This window comes from Lathyrus oleraceus, chromosome 5 (genome assembly GCF_024323335.1).
Source record: "Lathyrus oleraceus cultivar Zhongwan6 chromosome 5, CAAS_Psat_ZW6_1.0, whole genome shotgun sequence".
In the NCBI taxonomy this organism is placed as follows: domain Eukaryota; kingdom Viridiplantae; phylum Streptophyta; class Magnoliopsida; order Fabales; family Fabaceae; genus Lathyrus; species Lathyrus oleraceus.
This window is the reverse complement of record NC_066583.1, coordinates 607,127,713-607,146,552: the sequence shown is the minus strand read 5'-3', so window position 1 is coordinate 607,146,552 and position 18,840 is coordinate 607,127,713. Positions and strand designations below refer to the sequence as shown.

The 18,840-nt window shown below is 33.3% G+C and overlaps 1 protein-coding gene across 2 annotated transcripts; it reads right to left on the bottom strand.

Annotated features, from left to right (window-relative positions):
• Positions 1-11,723: 11,723 nt before the first annotated feature.
• Positions 11,724-16,140, bottom strand: LOC127086976 (replication protein A 32 kDa subunit B). Of its 2 annotated transcripts, XM_051027803.1 has the most exons (10): positions 15,916-16,138; positions 15,618-15,728; positions 15,436-15,533; positions 15,300-15,341; positions 14,851-14,928; positions 14,545-14,623; positions 14,323-14,412; positions 14,172-14,248; positions 12,267-12,335; positions 11,724-12,196 (listed from the first exon to the last, which is right to left on the bottom strand). In XM_051027803.1, the coding sequence occupies exons 1-10, from the start codon at positions 16,012-16,014 to the stop codon at positions 12,115-12,117; spliced, it is 825 nt and encodes a 274-aa protein (XP_050883760.1). In that variant the 5' UTR covers positions 16,015-16,138; the 3' UTR covers positions 11,724-12,114. The 2 variants fall into 2 exon arrangements, with proteins under 2 accessions (XP_050883760.1, XP_050883761.1); XM_051027804.1 differs by lacking the exon at positions 14,851-14,928 and having other exon boundaries at positions 11,724-12,335; positions 15,916-16,140.
• Positions 16,141-18,840: the final 2,700 nt, after the last annotated feature.

Here is an 18,840-nt window from a genome sequence, read left to right as displayed (position 1 = left end):
ATAGAGTACAAAGTATGATATAATCAAATGGTGCTTAGTAATCTCTCCCAATGCAAACCTAATGTATGAGGGGTAAGGAGGATGCCAAGATGTGATCCTAATGCCAATGCATATGATAAGATAGCATGAGGGATCTTAGGGTCAAAATTGGGGTCTTACAATCTAACCAAAAACTTCTTAAACTAGAACAATCAAATTGAATTACTAAACTTAACTTCTACCTATAAAAACCCTAAACAATTTACATAGATAGATGACACACACAAAAATTCATATAAGTAGACAGAAAAAAAACCCCAAGAATTTGTCTTCACATCGAAGACAAATTCTTCCTAAAAACCCTAGTTGTACCTTACAACAAAAAAGAAAAGAAAGAAATTAGAGAAGGAACAAAAGAAAAAGAGCTTCTGAATTGTTTGGAGACTCGGTTGGTCCCTTTACCTTATTTATGTCATAATAATGTAGACTTTGTGTTTGTTTGGCTTTGTTGTGTGGATATCGTTTCTGATTGATTTTCAGTTAGGCTAGGTTTTGTTGTTTTTGTTGAATTTTTGTGTTGTTGTTGTTTGATTCATGTTTACGAGTCGATTTGATTGGTTTTTGTATGATTTGGTTTTGATTTTGGCTAAGTTTTGGACAAACAGAGGGTAAGGTTTTGATTTTTGGATTTTGGATTTGGTTTTGATTTCATGATTTGATTGGTTGATTTGTGTTTAGGAGACAATGATCTATTGAATTTGGGTATGTTTTTGGGTATTTATGGAAATTTTGGTTAGGATTTGAAGGTTAGGGATGAACATTCATCATGTTCATGATGAATATGATGAATGTATGAAGGTTCTGGGTAAGGGGTCTAAGGCTAGGGATGAATATTCAAAGGTTGCAAGGTTCGGCATTTATTGTATTCATATGAACACAATGATTATGGTTGAAGGTGGTGATCCTAAAGGAGGAGCTACGGTGGTTTGTGGGACGGTTTTGGTTTTCAGGTAGGTTGGGGTTAGATAGAGGGGGGAGCATTCAAAGGGTTAGAGATAAGAGTGAGAGTAAGAGAGAGAAAGAGAAGTGTGAAATGAGTAAACTCTGAGGGAGAAAGTTCTTATATACTCTCTCTCCTCATGCTCTGATGACTGACACATGGCTATCCCTAGAGCCTTTATATCAAAACCCCGGTGTGATTCCATACATGTCTTCTCACGGTAGCAAATCAATCACAATCTTTGACCCTTGATTAAATAATTAGCGTATCCCTCCCCTGATCCAACTAAAGTTGTCAGATTAATCTGGTGGTCACGCTTCCCCTTGTTTTACACCCCCCCCCCTTTTCAGTTGGTTCCCCCTTTGGTTTTATTTCATTTATCTTATTAATTCTATTAATTTATTTAATTCATTTAATTTAGTTTATTTAAGTCATTTTAATTAGTTTATTTTAGTCCAAGTGTTTAGTTACTATAATTCAATTATCTGGAAACAAACCCTAATTTATCAAATTCCCTTTGTTTAGTATACTTGTTTTATTCTTATTAATATACCAAAATATAAAAATTAAATTTAAAGATACAAAGACAATAATTATATTTCTCTTTAATCAACTTTCATTTTTATAATAAACATGAATTAAATGAGTGAATGCATATCCACTCGTGTCCTATTTAAAATACCCATAATAAACTTGGAAGGAATGGGTAAATAGATATTCACCTGTTTCTTGAGTAATCAAGGGCTTAGTGTAAGCTCTGTCTAAACGATCATTTGTCTTCCACAAACGATTTTCACAATAAACTTAGGATTAAAAGAGAAACAAATTTGTTTCTCGAACAACCAAAGGCTTAGCATACGCTTCGCCCAAATCGGATATTCACCATCTGGATATAAAAACAACCTCATCTCATCAAATTAATCTTTTTTCCCTTATGCAAACAAAACAAACTTTTTAACAAAAAGATAGTGTTTTACTCATTCTGACGTGAAATACAAACAGACACTTCAACCTTCAAAGTGAGAGCATACAAACAAAAGTTTAGTCACTCGAATATGAATTAAAAATTATTCTCTAAAAATAATAAACAAACAAACATTTTCTATAAAGATCTACATAGCTTTGAGTTCCCCATCGCTCTTGAGGATACGTAGGAGCGAGATTCAACATCTCGTCAGGCACATTAATAAAAACTAAAATTTTCCCCTTTTGTAATTATCTTTTAATAAACAGAAAAAACTGCACCTAAACTAATCATAAGGTTCCTATTAAGTACAATAGATGTGAGTGGGTGCTAATACATTTCCCTCACATAGCCGACTCTCGAACCCAAAACTGGTTGCAGTGATCATGTTTTCGTCCTTCCAGGGTTTTATCGATATTTCCCTTTAAAATAAAACTTCGGTGAAGACTCTGTAGTTATTTATAGCGTTAGTACGCTCAGGCATTTTTTCGCGTTGTAACAAAGACTAAGCAAGCAAATGAATTATCTTATAGGACTCATCACAAACTCAGACTGCATTTCCTAAACAAAATGTTCTACCATCTTGTCTGATATCCCACCAAACACTATGTCATCAACATAAATCTGGGATATCATGAGCTTTCCTCTAACATTCTTCGCCTATAGAGTTTTGTCTATTCCTCCTCTATTGTACCCATCGTTGATCAGGAACACATTTAACCTCTCATACCAACCTCTTGGAGCTTGCTTTAATCCATAGGGAGCTTTCTTCAGCTTGTACACATGTTTTGGAAAGTTAGGATCAATTAATCCCTTTAGTTGCTATACATAGACTTATTCATTAAGATGCCCATTCAAAAAGGCACTTTTAACATCCATTTGATGCAATATGAATTTCACCATGCAGCAAATTCCAAGGAATATCTAATAGACTCAATCCTAGCATTTTTCATTCAAATGTAAGAAACGACTTCACTGAAAAATGTATGAATCTTGACACACCATTTTTCATTCAAATGCAAAGTATTTTATTTCATTTTATGATATTTTTCAATTTACCTTAATTTCTCTTTTAACTGCACTATTATTGTACCTTTACTTTACAAACTTTTTCATGTTTTTACATTGTTGAAATCACTACTTTTCTTAACTATTTCGACCACGTAGAAAGCTTTCACAATCTTTACACAAACTAGAAAGAAAAGGTTTTAGCAGTATGTCGTAGGATTCCCTGGTTGATCTTGCAAGTAACCTTCAATAAAAGAGTAGCGGTTGAATACCAAATTTCCCAGTAAACAACTTCCATATCAATAGAACTAATATGGACATGCATACAATCCTTCCACTGAAAGGTACCTTGTTAGATACGGGCATACCCAAGAGATGGGCATACTCCTCTAACATGGGTACAAGCTGATAGTCGGGAAAAGTGAAGCACCAATAAAGAGGATCATAGAACTGAACCAAAACACTCAGAAGTTCTTCAACCACATCAGTAGATAATACAGACAAGATCTTCCCATGATGTTGCTTGAAGTCCAAGGGATCAACTACAAAGGATGATAGCTTCCTTAACTCTTTCAAGTCGGGACATCTGAAACTCTACTTCTTAGTGTTCCTTCGTCCACAATCCATGGTCTGAAAATATTTGCACACAAGACCTTAGTTCCCTTGAAATTTATTTTCTATGATGAATGTTATGATGCGCATGTATGCATGAATGCAACAATCACACACAAGGCAAATACAAACAAAGGTCAAGGGATGGATCAAGTCGTCATCAAGATGAATCATCCATTTTGGTGGATTATGGTTTTCACCTTATCAACACCCAAGTTCTATTGATATTAATGAGACTGATCGGATCAACCAAGAATCAAAGGGTTTGTTGTGAGTCACGAGCCTGGAGTCGGGTTAAGAACTATCCCAAAAGGAGTGTACTAAGGATAAAAACATGTAGATAATGTTCTAAAAAGTTCTCAGAGTCTTGATCCCATCTATCAGATACTTTAGGTTAGGATGACTGACTCATCAACCTATAGTATTCTCAAGAGAAACTCGTCTGAGTGTAGTATCGTGTAACAACTGTTATCAAGTCTACACTTGAATAGTCTTTGTACTACGTCCTAAATAGGCCGAGTTGGGTTAAATGTTCTACGGTCCTCAGCTTCACGGACCCTCAAATTAGAGAAAGTAATGCCTATCCACGACTTACTCGTGTGACATCAGTAACTCCAAAGAGGTCTCCACTGAGTGGGGGATCTCATGTCAACTCTTTCAGGACTACTCCTTTAAAGCCAACATGACTATACCACCTTCTTATCTTAGATTGAACTCAAGTTCGGGTTAGAACTTATCTCACGACACAGATATCACCAAGCACAACATACGGAGTATCACACAACAATATATACAAATAATCATCAAATATACAAATATATACACACAAAAAAGTAGGCTAAACCCACTGAGGACTACTCCCCAGCAGAGTCGCCACTTAATTTCTGTAGCGGTAAATTCATGGCCATCAAGCTATGGATAAACTTGACGTCAATAAAACCAGAGTCGCCACCGCACTTTTATTGTTTCCAAATGAAAAAGGAAAAAGTACGAACAAAACCCAAAGATAAGAAGTTTTCAAATTAAAACTAATAAAATGTCAGAGATTACAGGTAAGGGGGTTGGTTACACATAAGGAATGTGTTAGCACCCAAAGTGTCTTAGGTACTCCTAGGGAGCCCTTTTTTGTGTGCAAGTGTTTTGGTCAAAATGATGTTTTATAAAACATAGAGTGAGGGGATGAGTAAAGAATTCATTTATTATATTTTTGTGTTTGACAAAACCCTCGGTCTTATGCCTACGTACCAACATAAAAATGAGGGGTCAAAACCCCGTAGTTCGTGGTAAAAATTTCAAAGAAGTTGGTAAATTGATTTTAATCAAAAGTTTAATTAGAGAAAGGCACAAAAGACGAAAGGTTTAAATAAGGTTGTTAATTCTTTTTGTCTTTTTGAAATTAAAGTCAATATGGTTAAATTTGTTCACAAGTTTGATTTAGGAAAAAGTTTAAAAATTCAATGGCATAAGGTCAAAGTTTCTAGTCATTAAAACATGTCTAAGTTGAAAAAACACAAACAAAGAAGGTTTTGAAAAGAGAGAGAGATTTGAAATTAAAGAAGTGGGAGGAGATGAAGGGACTATCCTAGAGAAAAATTAAAAGTTAAGGGTTGAAAAGATCTGACCAATGGGATGCAATCCAATAGACAAGAATGTCATATAGAAACCCATTTTCCTTTGGACTTTAGCAAGCAACAAGCATAAGCAATATCCAAGCAAACCATTTTAAGATCAATGCATCAAATAGAGATAGACATAATATCCAAGCAAGCACTTCAATGGCTAGCTATTTCAATATCTTCCAATGTATCAGATGAAAATATTCCTTGTGGCGAACTCAGAAGCAATCATCAGACATCAACAATTACAACAGTATAACAATTAAGCACAAAGACAAAGTGACAGATGAATCAAGGGCACTCAAGGTCTTGCATCAGATGAAAGGCATAGTCAAGGATAACTCAGTCTCGGATAGTGGCATTGGCCAAGTCCTCAAAGCATAGGGAAGTTGCCTATTCTAAGTCCAAAAGTTCAGATCAAGTCCAACAGTCCACTAGGATATTTTTTAGGGGTTTTGTTGTTATTATGTATTTTAAGTTCCTAAGACCACAAACAAAATAAAATCACAAGTAAACAATATATATAATCACAAGATATGGCTCAAATGAGCAAAGTGAAAAGGACTGAAACATAAACAAGTTACATGAAATGTAAATGGCAATGAATAATAAAGGTACTGAAATTTAAATTGCATTAAGTAAATGACTTGAAAGTAAAGCAACATTAATAAAGAGTTAGTCAAAGGTTAGTGAAGAGTTCAATTTGTTTAAGTCATTCTTTGGAGAACACTCAACCATTCATTCACAAGTATGAATACATGAACCAAGACATCATCCATGAGAAAGGCTCCAACTTGGATAAATCAACAAGTATGCCACTAGCTCTCATGAATGGAAAAAAGGTCAAGTTTTCACACAATGCCATGAAGAATGGGAGATTACAATCTCACTTACAAGAATATTATGCCTTTTGGGACCAATTTAGCTCTATGTTAAGCAATCGTAATTGGACTTATGTAGAAGTCACAACTATCTGAGACCGGGAAATAAAATATGGGTGTTAATACATGTTAGATATTTGGTACAAAGAACCAAACTCCTAAAATATATCACACACTAAAAAAATGGGAGGGACCTATCTCAGTCAGGCTCATGTTGATTCATCTAACACAAGGTCATTGATGAATCAACTAGCATTAGACATGAAGAGAATTCATTGGTCAATGATGGATTAGGGAAGAATATGGATAGGATGAAGAGGGAAGGGGAAATAGAAATCAAAATTGATCATAGGAGGAATTTCATCTTATCAATACTATCCATTCATTTTGAGGGATGAAATGTATATTTCATCAACTCCCTAGATCCAATAGTATTGGTCAAACAAAAGTCAAATCAATTATGACCAATGCCAAACAGAAAGTCAAACATCACAAGACCAATTAAATAGCTCAACATAAATTTTAAACAATTATTCAATTAATAATCAATTTTAAAATGAATTAAAATGCATTTTAAATGGACAAAACCTTAAATCCCTTCAAATCACCAAATAAATGGCCAAGGGATTTATCCTAGGTCAAACAAGGTCAAAGGACCCTAGACAAAAAAAATTCAGAATTTTTGGAAAGTCGGAAATATTTTAAAATATTTAAAAACAAGTCCAAAATCATTCAATTCACAAAAAATATAAAAATTAATCCAAAAACTGATTTTAATTCAAAATATGGAAGGGGAAAATATTTAAATATTTTGGTGAAAGCCTCATATTTTTTGGATTAAAAATGAAATTTCCATGAATAAAATAAAATAAAAGGATTAAAAGAAAAATCAGAAAATAAAAAGAAAATAGAAAAAACACGGGCCATCAGATCTCCCTCATTAATTGAGGTGGCAGATCTGATGGTCATAACGCGCGCTCCATCATGCACCACAGTGAACGCGTGTACACGCGTGGTAATCAGAAGCAAATGCCAGGATTAAAACGTTTGAACATGATCAAATGGTTGGGAAGGCGCCAATGCACCACCGGAGCCCTAGCTCTGGTCTTCTTCTCCGGTGGACCTCACCGAACTGGCTCACCACCAACCTCTATAAAAATGACAAATGAATACACTAATCGAAAAGAAAAATGCTCAGGAGCTCAAATTTAACATCAATTTCTCCCAATTCCAAGTATATTAAAAGATACATGGATTTGAAATTTGAGGTGCATGATCTGAGTTGCTTCGATTTGGCCTCAAAGCAACTCAATCTTGTTTCTTACATTGGTAGGTCTTCAGACAACCAAAGAACAAGCAAAATAGTGGAGAATTCAGGGAGAAACAAAGAAGAGAAAAATCTAAAAATTCACCTTCGGTTTGCTTCAATTGAGCTTGATCTTGCTTCCAATTTGCCTTGGCTCGACTCTAACAACTTGTAGGAAGTGGAATGGATGATTAAAAGGCTTGGATTCTTGGAGCTTCAATTCCAAAACAGAATGAGAATTGAAACTCGATTTTAAGTGAAATCTTCAAGTTTATCCTTTAATGGAGGTTAGGGAAGTAGTAGGGCAAAGCTTGAGCAAGAGGGATCCCTTTTCTGATCAACAAGGGCATGTATTTATAGCCTACACATTGCTTTCCACATCTTTGAAAATTTGGCCAAATTTAATAAATTATGTGCATGGGTGCATGGGCATGCATTTAGGCTCAAATGATGATTGCATTGAGTCCAAATTCGTGCACAAAACATGTTGAGACCATAACATGAAGCCATGCAAAGGTATTTGAAAATTGAGTTCAAAAGTTGCCAAAATAAACCATGCAGAGTAACCATGCGCAAGTTACTCAAAAATGATCCAAATCCCATGATCTTGGATGTTTTAGAAAGCTAACATGAAGGGGAGAAACTTTTATATTGAAGACTTTTCCATTTGGAACTTGTATCATGATGAATTTTAAGGTGGAAGTTGGAGAAATCAAACATGGTTGAAAATTTTCTAAGTATAAAGTCAAATGACCACTTCTTCCACCTTGAATAACTTTTGCTATGAGCTTCAAATGAAAATGGTTCCTTCATCAAAGTTGTATCCATTTCATTCCTCTTAAACTTAGTCACAAATTTGACATCATTTGGATCTTGCATGAGGGAGTTATGGATTTTAGAAGTTGGGGAAAATTGCTTGTTCAATGGTAATGGTCCAAAATGACCTATAATGTTTCCTCTTGGAACATGCCCTTGAAAGTAGAATTTGACATTTCTCAAAGAATAAAAGTTGGAGAGGACATCTTTAAATTGATCATGAAACTTTTATGGCCTTCATATCATGAAAAGTGTGCAAGTTATGGTCCTTGGAAGTTGACCTTCCATCTGGGCACAAACAAAATGACCTATAATCTTTCACCATAAAAAATGACTTTCCAAGCAAAATTAGATCTTTATGCCAACATGAAAGTTGTTTGGAATGTCATGAAGAGTAACTTTTATCTTGTATTCATTTTCATATGACAAAAATTGTAGGATATAGGGTCTATGGAACCCTAGATTTAACTAGTTGACTTTCTCTGGTCAACCTCCTTGAATCAACTTGAAAAATTGAAGTTCTTTTGATCTTTGGACTCATGGAGAATCATATATGCTTGAGATGATGTATAATGGATTATCCCTTTACATATTTGACCAAATTATGAAGAAACTTGTTGAGGAAGTCACACAAGATACCCAGATGAATTAGGGCTTCCAAGGCAAATAAGCTTCAAACTCTTGATGAATTCTTGATCAAAATGATAAATAAAGAACATGGGGATCCATATATGATACTTAGAGTCATTGTGAACCTTTCCTTGATTTATCTCTTTCATTGAGGGACTCAAACCCCATATGTGAGCTTGATAAGGCACAGGTGGACACACACTACCTACAAAAGAAACAAAGTTACACATAGACATATTTTTGGTATTTTGGTTAGTAAACAAAGAAAAAAAAGTGTGATACAATCAAAAGTGCTTGGTTACCTCTCCCAATACAAACCCAATGAATGAGGGGTGAGGAGGATGCCAAGGTGTGATCCCAAAGCCAATGCAAATGATGAGATAGCATGAGGGATCTTAGGGTCAAAATTGAGGTCTTACAATACTTCTTACCATATTCATGATGGTTTTGTTCTTCCTTTCAACAGTACCATTTTGGTGTAGAGTGTAGGGTGACATTACCTCATGCATAATCCATTCTCTTTCACATAATGCATTGAATTTTTTTTGACACATATTCTCCACCACCATGAGTCCTCAAAGTCTCGATTTTGTGGCCACTTTGTATCTCCACCATAGCTTTGAACTTGGTTAATACCTCAATCAGATCATGTTTCTTCTTAATTAGGTATGTCCATAATTTTCAACTAAAATCATCTATGAACGTGACAAAGTACTTGTTACCTCCAATTGAATCTACATGAAGTGGACCACACGCGTCTGAGTATATGATCTCAAGTATTGCTTTCGACTTTCTTTCTGCATCTTTGATGAAGTTGTTCTTGTGTTGCTTTGCCTAAACACGTTCTTCACATACTTCATTTAGAATGTCAATTTTTGGTATGCCGGAGACCATATTTCTTCTCTTCAGATTTCTGATGTCTTTGAAGTTGAGATGGCCAAGTTTGTAGTGTCATAGTCATTCACCCATGCTAGCTGCAGTTGTCAGCCACTTTTGTTCCATCACATCGAGTTCAATCTTGAAGGTTCTGTTTTGAGACATAGGTGCCTACAAGATTAACTTGCCACCTGAGTCGAGTACTCTCATCATCTTATCTTTGATCAATACTTTGTAATTCTTCTCGATCAGTTTCCCTATGCTGAGAAAATTTCTTTTCATGCATGGTATGTACAATACATTGGAAATTTCTGATTGTTTGTTATTTTTCCTCATGATCAGAACATTAACAATACCTTCAGCAGGTAGGGTATTGTCATTTGCAAATTTCACCTTGTTCTTCATCGGGGACTGATGTTGACAAACCAATCTCTCCTTCCAGTCATATGTGATGAGAAGCCTGAGTCTAAGTATCATTGGTCCTTGAATCTTTCTTCTTCTTTTGTTGTGACCATCAGTAACACGTCTTCTTCATGTTTTACAAGTCTTGCATCGCCTTCCCGATTATTTCTTTTGCTTTCTGGATAATCACTAGCATAGTGACCATGTTTCTGACAGTTGAAACACGGAATATGACTCTTATCAAGTTTCATTCCACCACCTTTTCCTCTTCTTGCAACACCACCTCTATGATTGCTTTGCTTTGTGGATTGTCTCTAGTTCGATGAATTTTCTTCTTGTTGATGACTTCTACCAACTGAATTGTTGTAGCATCATCTACCTTTGTTGTCGTTCCAACTTCCTTTGCCTTTCTTTTATTTTCCTGATTTTGCCTGCAGAGTTACATTTCCTTTTGTCTTGCTTGCAGATCTTTCAGTAATTCTTTGTTCATGAGATTCAAGCGTCCCTTGAAGCTCTTCTTTTTCCATGCTTGACATGTCCTTCAATTCTTCTATGGCCACATGATCGAATTTTGGAAGTGGTGACCTCAAAACTTTTGCAACTTTCGATCTTGATGTCAACACTTCTCCATATATCTTGATTTGATTCACTAGTCTAGTTACCCTAATGAAGAAATCAACCACACTTTCACTTTCATCCATCAGAAGCAACTCATACGTTCTTTTATGAGTTTGTAACCTCACCTCTTTCACCTTCTCAGCACCTCCAAAAGATTACTCCAGGATATCCCATGATTCCTTAGATGAGTCTATTCTCAGCACCTCCAAAAGATTACTCCAGGATATCCCATGATTCCTTAGATGAGTCTACATCACCAATTTTTTCAAAGTTGTCTAGTTCAACGCATTGATGGATTATAAAGAGAGTTTTATAATCTTTCTTCTTCAAATCTTTATATGCGATCTTTTGTTCATCCATGGCATTCTTGTCAATAGGTGTTACTTCATTCTTCACTAGATCTCAAACATCTTGATAGCAGAATACAACATTCATCTGCTTATACCAATTATCATAATTCTTGTCATTCAAGATAGGAGAATTTGTTGGAAAATGTTCATTCGAATAAGAAGTCATTGTTCTATGCTTCCTAAGTATCCCAATTGTGCTCTATATACCAAATGTTGGAATCGTTATTGATGAAATAAGATTCAATCGTTTTCTCAATTAATTCAAGAATCTCGGTCCTCACTTGTCACTCGAGTGATTCAACCACAAGTTGGTTACAAAACGAGTCTGCCACACAAATATTTAAAGTTCAGAGATAATTTTAGAGAGAAAATAAAAGAGATAGAAAATTAAAGTTTTGGAGATGGAAGAGAAAATGTATTAAATTTACAAATGTAGAGTACCTCCCTATTTATAGTGAGATTGCTTACACATCAAACAATCTCAAAATGACTAACTTCAACAAATTGGTATCCAACTCTATCAAATAAGAGCACCTCCTACTATAAATTGTATTCTATCTTTTGTCAAATACATGCATATTCAACTACTATTCTATAGAACATATTCAACTTCAACTCAGTTGAATCCTATATTTTTACAAACATGTTTAACACAAAATTATCCATTTAACATTCCAAACTATCAGAGAACCCTTTTAGGAAATGGATTGAAAAACTATTCAAATGTGACATTGTTAAAATCCATCAGATTCCAAATTTTAAGATCAACAAACCATTGTGATAAGTCGATACTTTGGACTAAACATAGTTTCTGCATAAACAATAAGCTCTTAAGAGTCTTCAACAATCTGTTAAAACCCCTTAATACAGTAGAGATTCATCCAATGTCATCCTATCTTTGTCACTAACTTAGTGTCAAATAAATTAGTTACCAAGAAAAAACAACGAGTTGATCAAAATCTAGCAAATCTACTGCTTTCCTTATGACCGCATATGTTGAATCACTGGTATGTCAGCATACTCTGGCAATATTGATGCCCCTCCGCCACCAAGATGTCAACCGTCGACAGCTGACTTATACTTATTAGACATAGTTTCATATATGGCACCTTCTCCGATGAGATTATTAATGGCCAGCCTGCAAAACCAGATAGGGAGTCAATATAACTTGGACATGGGAAGTGAGACGATTGAGAGAGAACAGATACATGAGTTTATCCATGGGAATTCCAACAAGTTGTGCGATAACATCAACACTAGTTCCCTCATCCTTTATCCTGAAACATCAGTAACAAAATTTAGATTGTGAATACTGAACAAAAGTAGTCCCAATTCTAACAAAGCAATACACAGATAAATAATAGAATGGTTAAGCAATTGAAAAATTAAAACTAAATGCAATATTCTACCCATGCATCTCTTAAGAACACACAAGTGAAAACTGAAAACTTAGTAATCTAGTGTGATGAATTTGTACGATTGTGTTAACCATGTAATATCATGAAGATAAATTGCCAGAAAAGGTATATACTACACCAAATCTTTGCTCATTCACATTACAAGATTAAGGATATTTCTATCAACAATTTGCGCCTTTTCAAATCACACTATAGATGGTAAGATGGACCGTTCCATTATATGGAGACACTTTTACTACACGTCCTGTAGACTCAAAAACTCAGTAATTGTAGATTAAGAAAAAACATATCCATTTAAGAAACATGTGCATATGAATACCTAATCAACTTGCATTAGTATAAGATATTAGCACTTTTAGACCACCACTAACTACTTCAACATATGGGGTTGGTTAATTTACATTCAATTGTTTTTTAGTGAGTGTAAACTAGCAAGTTGCACCTTATTACCTTACGATATATTCGCAAACTTTTTCTAATAACTAATTTAATTTAGACCCGCTTAAAAAAGAAGGGGTAAGTTAGGAAATACAAAATGAGTGTAAAGAACAAGTCACACCTTAATGTATATTTCATAAACTTTTGTTATAACTTGTTAATTTAGACCCACTTAAAGAAGTCAAGTTCATGTTTGATTTCCTAACGTGCACCCACTAGTTATCTAGTTGCTCTTAATTAGGGGCGCTTTGGACAAAAGGAGGGCCATTTTGAATAGAGGATTGGTTTTTCTTCGTATTATAAAATCTCCCCAAAATAGGGGTACTAATAAATTGCTTCGAAAAGAGATTTTGGAGAATTTAGATCAATTCTTCAAATTCAAATGATAAACATTCATTTATATTTTTAACAAAAACACTTTTTCAAAAAATGTGAAAATTTTCTCTATTTTTTCTTCTACTCCCCTCCTCCAAAGCCTTTTCTTCCTCTCTCCCTCCAAATTTGCAAAGAGAGCCTGAAGGGTGGAGTATTTAACGAATATGAAGTTATAACTTGTTAATTTACACACATTAAAAATTGAGTGGCTATAAATTAGCAAACCCATGTTATTACAAATACAGCTTTTCAAGTTTGTCTTCTATCTAAATTTGTTCAGATTGGTATAACTAGTAACAAACTTATGCATATGCAAGAGATATGTTTTTGAACAGAATATAGTTTTGGATGTGCATTTGTTTGCAAACTGTAATAAAAAAAGAAAGTTGAAAAAAGAAAAACTTTAAGAACAAAACTCAAGAATAGTAATAAGATTAAATTGAAATAGTAAGATATAAAGATGAAATGTAAAAATCCAAATTATTACAAATACAGTTTTACAAGTTTGCCTTCTATCTAAATTTGTTAAGATTGGTATAATAATCCACAAAGGAATAATTTGATCGCTGCTATAAAATATGGGGGATAGTTATAGTGGTAACCTTAATTTCGAAGGTAGAAATTTTGGAGTCTGGAGTGCCAATAAGCCTAATTCCCAGAGGCTCCCCTCTCTCAAATTAGAAACTCTCTTTTCATTCTTTTCTACCATTTATATATAATGTGGCCTACCATATTGTCTAGGTCCCAAGTCCAAGGTAATCCTAACAAACTTAACTCCCATAACTAACTGGCCTAACCCCGAAATTCAAGAAATAGCAGAGTTAGTTAAATGTTATAGGAGACAATCAGATTAAACAAAACAGAACTACATTTAAAAAATACCTGTTTGCAGGAAGATGCAAAACATCTAACACCGATACTTCAACACTCTTCTGACCATCATTATGCTGACCAGAGAACTACAGAGAAAAAGTAATAAATCAGTGAGTATACATTAAAACTAAGCAGAAACTAAAAGCCATGGTCCACATACTTGATTTGGTGGTATGACTTGAGGTTGATAACCTTTCGTGGGAGTGATTTGTGTAGAATTAGGAGCATGGTGCTGATTGGGGGTGCTAGCCTGGAAATGCCGCCATGTGAAATATTAGAATACAGTCACACATATTGTACAGACTTGTCAATCCATAATCTTATATATACATCATATCATGTCAAAATCAAACATAGAACTTGGCAATTTTATAACTTATACCCGTAACTTCGAATTATATAGATGAACATATATGCAATCAATGAAATGGTGGGCAATCTCGTTGAAGTCAGTCACGGGCCTGAAAATGACACAAATTAAGGAAGTAAAATTTTTATCTTTAGCAAAATAACAGGTCTGCCCTGTCACTCACACATACAAATGGATAACTAACCTCCTGCCCTGTCACTCACACATACAAATGGATAACTAACCTCTCGTAATAGGTTAACGACAAATATATCAAAAAAATTTAAAATAATGAACTGCTAAAATAAAAAGTGAAATGTGAACTTTGTACCATCATACCTAAAAGAGAAAACATTTAAGTTTTTTTTACCCTGAAAGCCTTTCAAATGTCCATAAACCCTCACATACATTCCATTCCTACCAATGAAAACAGAATTTCAGTTCATATTAAATGATTATAAGTTGTAGGATAAATGAAGAAACTGCCGAAGGGACAAAAACAATTTTACAGACCACCTCAATGCAAAATGACCAGTTGTGTGTACGTTAACAGAAAGATAAAATCATAAAAACCAAAAGAAAGTTAATTATTTCATGTATTTTTCTTTCCTTAATAAAAAAAATTCTTGATCAATTAACTTAGTAAAAAATAGTGATAAAAAGAAGCTGATGAGAAACAATCAAAAAGTAGTTATAATAAGTCTTCTCTATACTTATAGAGGAATCTATAAAACCTGATTAGTATAGTACTAAATGGCAATGCAATGTAATACAATAAAGATACTCACAAGATACTCTCCACTTGAATTGAATCTGCAGGCTCTTGAAGCCTGCAAATAAACAAAAACTCAGAAAGGAAAATGTAGAAAGAAAGAAAAAATCAAACTAAGTATTGACAGGTTGAACAAATTTAACAACATTCACCATTTAGTGCACTCAATCATTCCGGTACCATCATCAAGTACAAATTTAACATCAGTAACATGTTCAGATTTGTTGCAAATTCTACCAACAAGAGAAATCTAAACACAAAATGGTGAGAAAAAGAAAAGCCACAAATCATAGTTCATGATAACAATTCATAATAGAATGTACAAGGAACGCACTGTGCCAACGTCGACACCAACAATAGTCAGATTGGCTCTATCATCACATGATTGGAGTGCATCGTTGATCTGCTTGATCGTCAGAGGAAGCAAGGCCTGAGTATCACGATTCTGTAAAAGAAGTGAAAATTGTAGAAGTAAAATAATTTTAGGTTTATTGTAAGTTTTCCGAACACTAGCAATTTCACAAGAAAAGCAAGTCAAAAACCCTAAACCCTAGCGGTTATGCAATATTAGGTTTATTGTGGATGCGATTAAAATCATTAAGAGGAAAATGGAGAGTGAGAAAGATAAGAACCTTGGAGGGAGTGAGGGGAGAGTCGGAGACCGGAGTGGACTGAGGCATGAAACCACCGCCGGAGAAGGCAGCGTTACCGTCGAACTGGCTCGCATTCATGGTGAAGTTTTCGGAATTGAAATGCCGAGATTGAAGAGAAAATTGAAATTTCACAATTGTGTGTCGATGTATATAATATTAAAATAATCCGTTCCCGCCAATTTTCTTCCCCTTTTTGTGGGATCAAATTCTCCCCGGTCACATTTTGTGAAGTAAAATCTGATCCCTTTATTTTATTCAATTAAATATTATAATATTAATTTAATATGATTCAATGGTGAAGATTTAAACTTTATTTCATCGCATGAATTTTTAAATGGAGACAATTCAAATCCTTATTTTTTTCTATATCATGTCAGTTTTCAAACGAGCACCCTCTATCCCTTCTCTGTTTTTTTAATATGAACCAACGTCAAAATTCAAACTTATTATTTTATTTTATTTTGATCTAAATTAAAATTTTATGTAATAAATTTTATAATATGAATTTGTGTATAATAAATTAATTTTGCATTAAATATATGATAAATAAATATCAATAAAATAAAGTAAAAAGTAAAATATATATATTTGTTTATATGAAGATCTCTCTCATTTAAAAAAAGTAATAGTACCTCCGTTTTTTTAATATAAGTCATTTTGTAAAAATATTTTTACCATTATATAAGTCATTTTATAATATCAATGATTCATTAATGTTATTTTTTTTATTATACGCTTAAATATTTATTATTCTCTTTTTTTAATTATGTTGATTTGTCTTTTCAATACCAATAATGAAGAACAATTTTGTAGAATCCCTCATGATTTCTCTTTTCATACCACTGTTATTATATTTCTTAATATGTCTGAAAAGTCAAAAACAACTTATAACAAAAAAGCGGAGGGAGTAAAAAACATAAAAGTCTAGAAGATATATGGAACAAAATTCAACATTATTATGCTTAATGACGACAAAAAATTATAAAATATTTTTAAGTTAATGTGTGTAAAATATAAGGATTTGGATCCTCTGTCGCGGCTGAATGGTCCTGCTCCATCTCAGTCATTCATTTTGATCAAATATAAAAAATAATTAATAATAATTACTGTATAGATGGTTAAGATTGGAGCATGATGAAAAACATGAGAGAGGTGCAGGAGAGGATCTGTGTCCAAAATATAAATAGTAATTTTTTGTATAATAAATTCAAGTGCAACGTAGAGATGTCAAACAACTTATCACCAAACCATTATTGTCTTCCAATTTCATTCGAATTAATGATAGATTTTGTAACAGTTTTCATCATTCAAATATACAATAGAGCTTCCATACAACAATTGTTCAAAGCAGGAAACATGTAGTGTCTAAAAACTGAAGAAAAACTTGTTTCTAGAGAGATTTTTCCCCCATACAGCCCTCAAAATACTTATACAACAATTTTGTTACCATAATGAATTTCCCCGACTAAATTCCATGTTGCCATAACCACGGTTAATCCCAACTTAAAGCCCGAAAACAATGTTGAATAGTACGACAAAATACATTATCAATAACACTTATTGAAAAATTGAGTCACATTTACCATTTTTGCATTTTAAATATTGCAATCCATCTTAATAAAAGTAAAGTAATAACAATTAATTTACAAATATATTCAATAGATCTTTTCCTCTTCTATTTTTTACTTCAAAGACAGCAAATCTTCATTTAAAAAGAGATTGTATTCAAAATGAGTGTGAAAATTACAATGTAACTACTTTTAAATGAAAGAAAATAACAAAAATATCAACAAAAATAATTTAGTGCAACTGCCTCCGTCTAACGCTAAGTCAAGGGAAAGCAGACAAATAAACAAAGGATCTGAGGCAGAAGAAATAAAAATAAAATGAGAGCGTGAGAGAAAAAGAGGAAGAATAATAATAAATGATGTATTTTTTCTCCTTTGTTCCTTCTTCGAGGATAATTACAATTTCCCACCCTTCTATATCCATATTTTTTTCTTTTCATAATTAAGCAAATAAAAATATGAGATAAATTAGAAAAATAAATTTTGTTATCTCAGAGATGTTGAACATACCAAATTGCTCTAAATTATGAAACTTTTTTTACTTCACACAATTGAACATCTCCATGTATTTTTTCCAATTTTGTCATGTTACATGAGATAACCCTTAAATAAGAGAAATCAAAATTAAAGAGAATTAAAATTAAATTAGGAAATTAGAGAAGTTGTTACGATCACACCAAATATCAGTAGTAGTTTTCAGTGTTCTCTTGTTCACCATTTGCATTGACTTCATTCTTTCTTTCCTCTTTTGTTCTTGATGAATGTTTTCTACAATTAGGTTAAATGGCATAGGAGTTAAGTATATTTCTTTTCTTTATTTTAATTCTCTTTTCTTTCTCTCTTTTATTCTTTTTTTTCTTAAATAATTGGATTAAATGGGAATGGAAAGTTAATTATTTTGATATAACCGTAAATGGTTTTTTACTCATTGATGTATTTTCTATGACCTTTTATTACTGCGAGTTTTTTAAAAGTAATTTTGATCTAAAAAAATCAAAATGTGAGATGGTAGAAGATTTTTAAATGTCTTTATAGTTGTTTATTATAAAGGGTGTAAAGTGGAATAATATTGTGAGTTAATGGGCAAAATTGAAAGAAAAAAATTACACCAAAACAATATATTGACTTTATATATTGTTATTGATTATTACTTTGTATTACTAGATGTCTAATCGAAAATATTTGATTAATTCAAAAACATCATACATAAGAGGATTTAATTTTATCCAATAAACACAAAATCAAAATGACAAAACAACATAACTATCCACGTGCGCATGAAATTCTGAAACAACACAAACAACAAGTAATTATTTTTATTAACTTCCAATATTCC

Excerpts from the sequence above, each read along its gene's own strand:
- LOC127086976 (XM_051027803.1), bottom strand. The coding sequence starts at position 16,014 with ATGAATGCGAGCCAGTTCGACGGTAACGCTGCCTTCTCCGGCGGTGGT. Across the intron at positions 14,929-15,299 it reads ATTCAAGTGGAGAGTATCTT|GAATGGAATGTATGTGAGGG; the intron begins GTGAGTATCTTT and ends TTTCATTGGTAG. Across the intron at positions 14,249-14,322 it reads AAGTCATACCACCAAATCAA|TTCTCTGGTCAGCATAATGA; the intron begins GTATGTGGACCA and ends TTTTCTCTGTAG.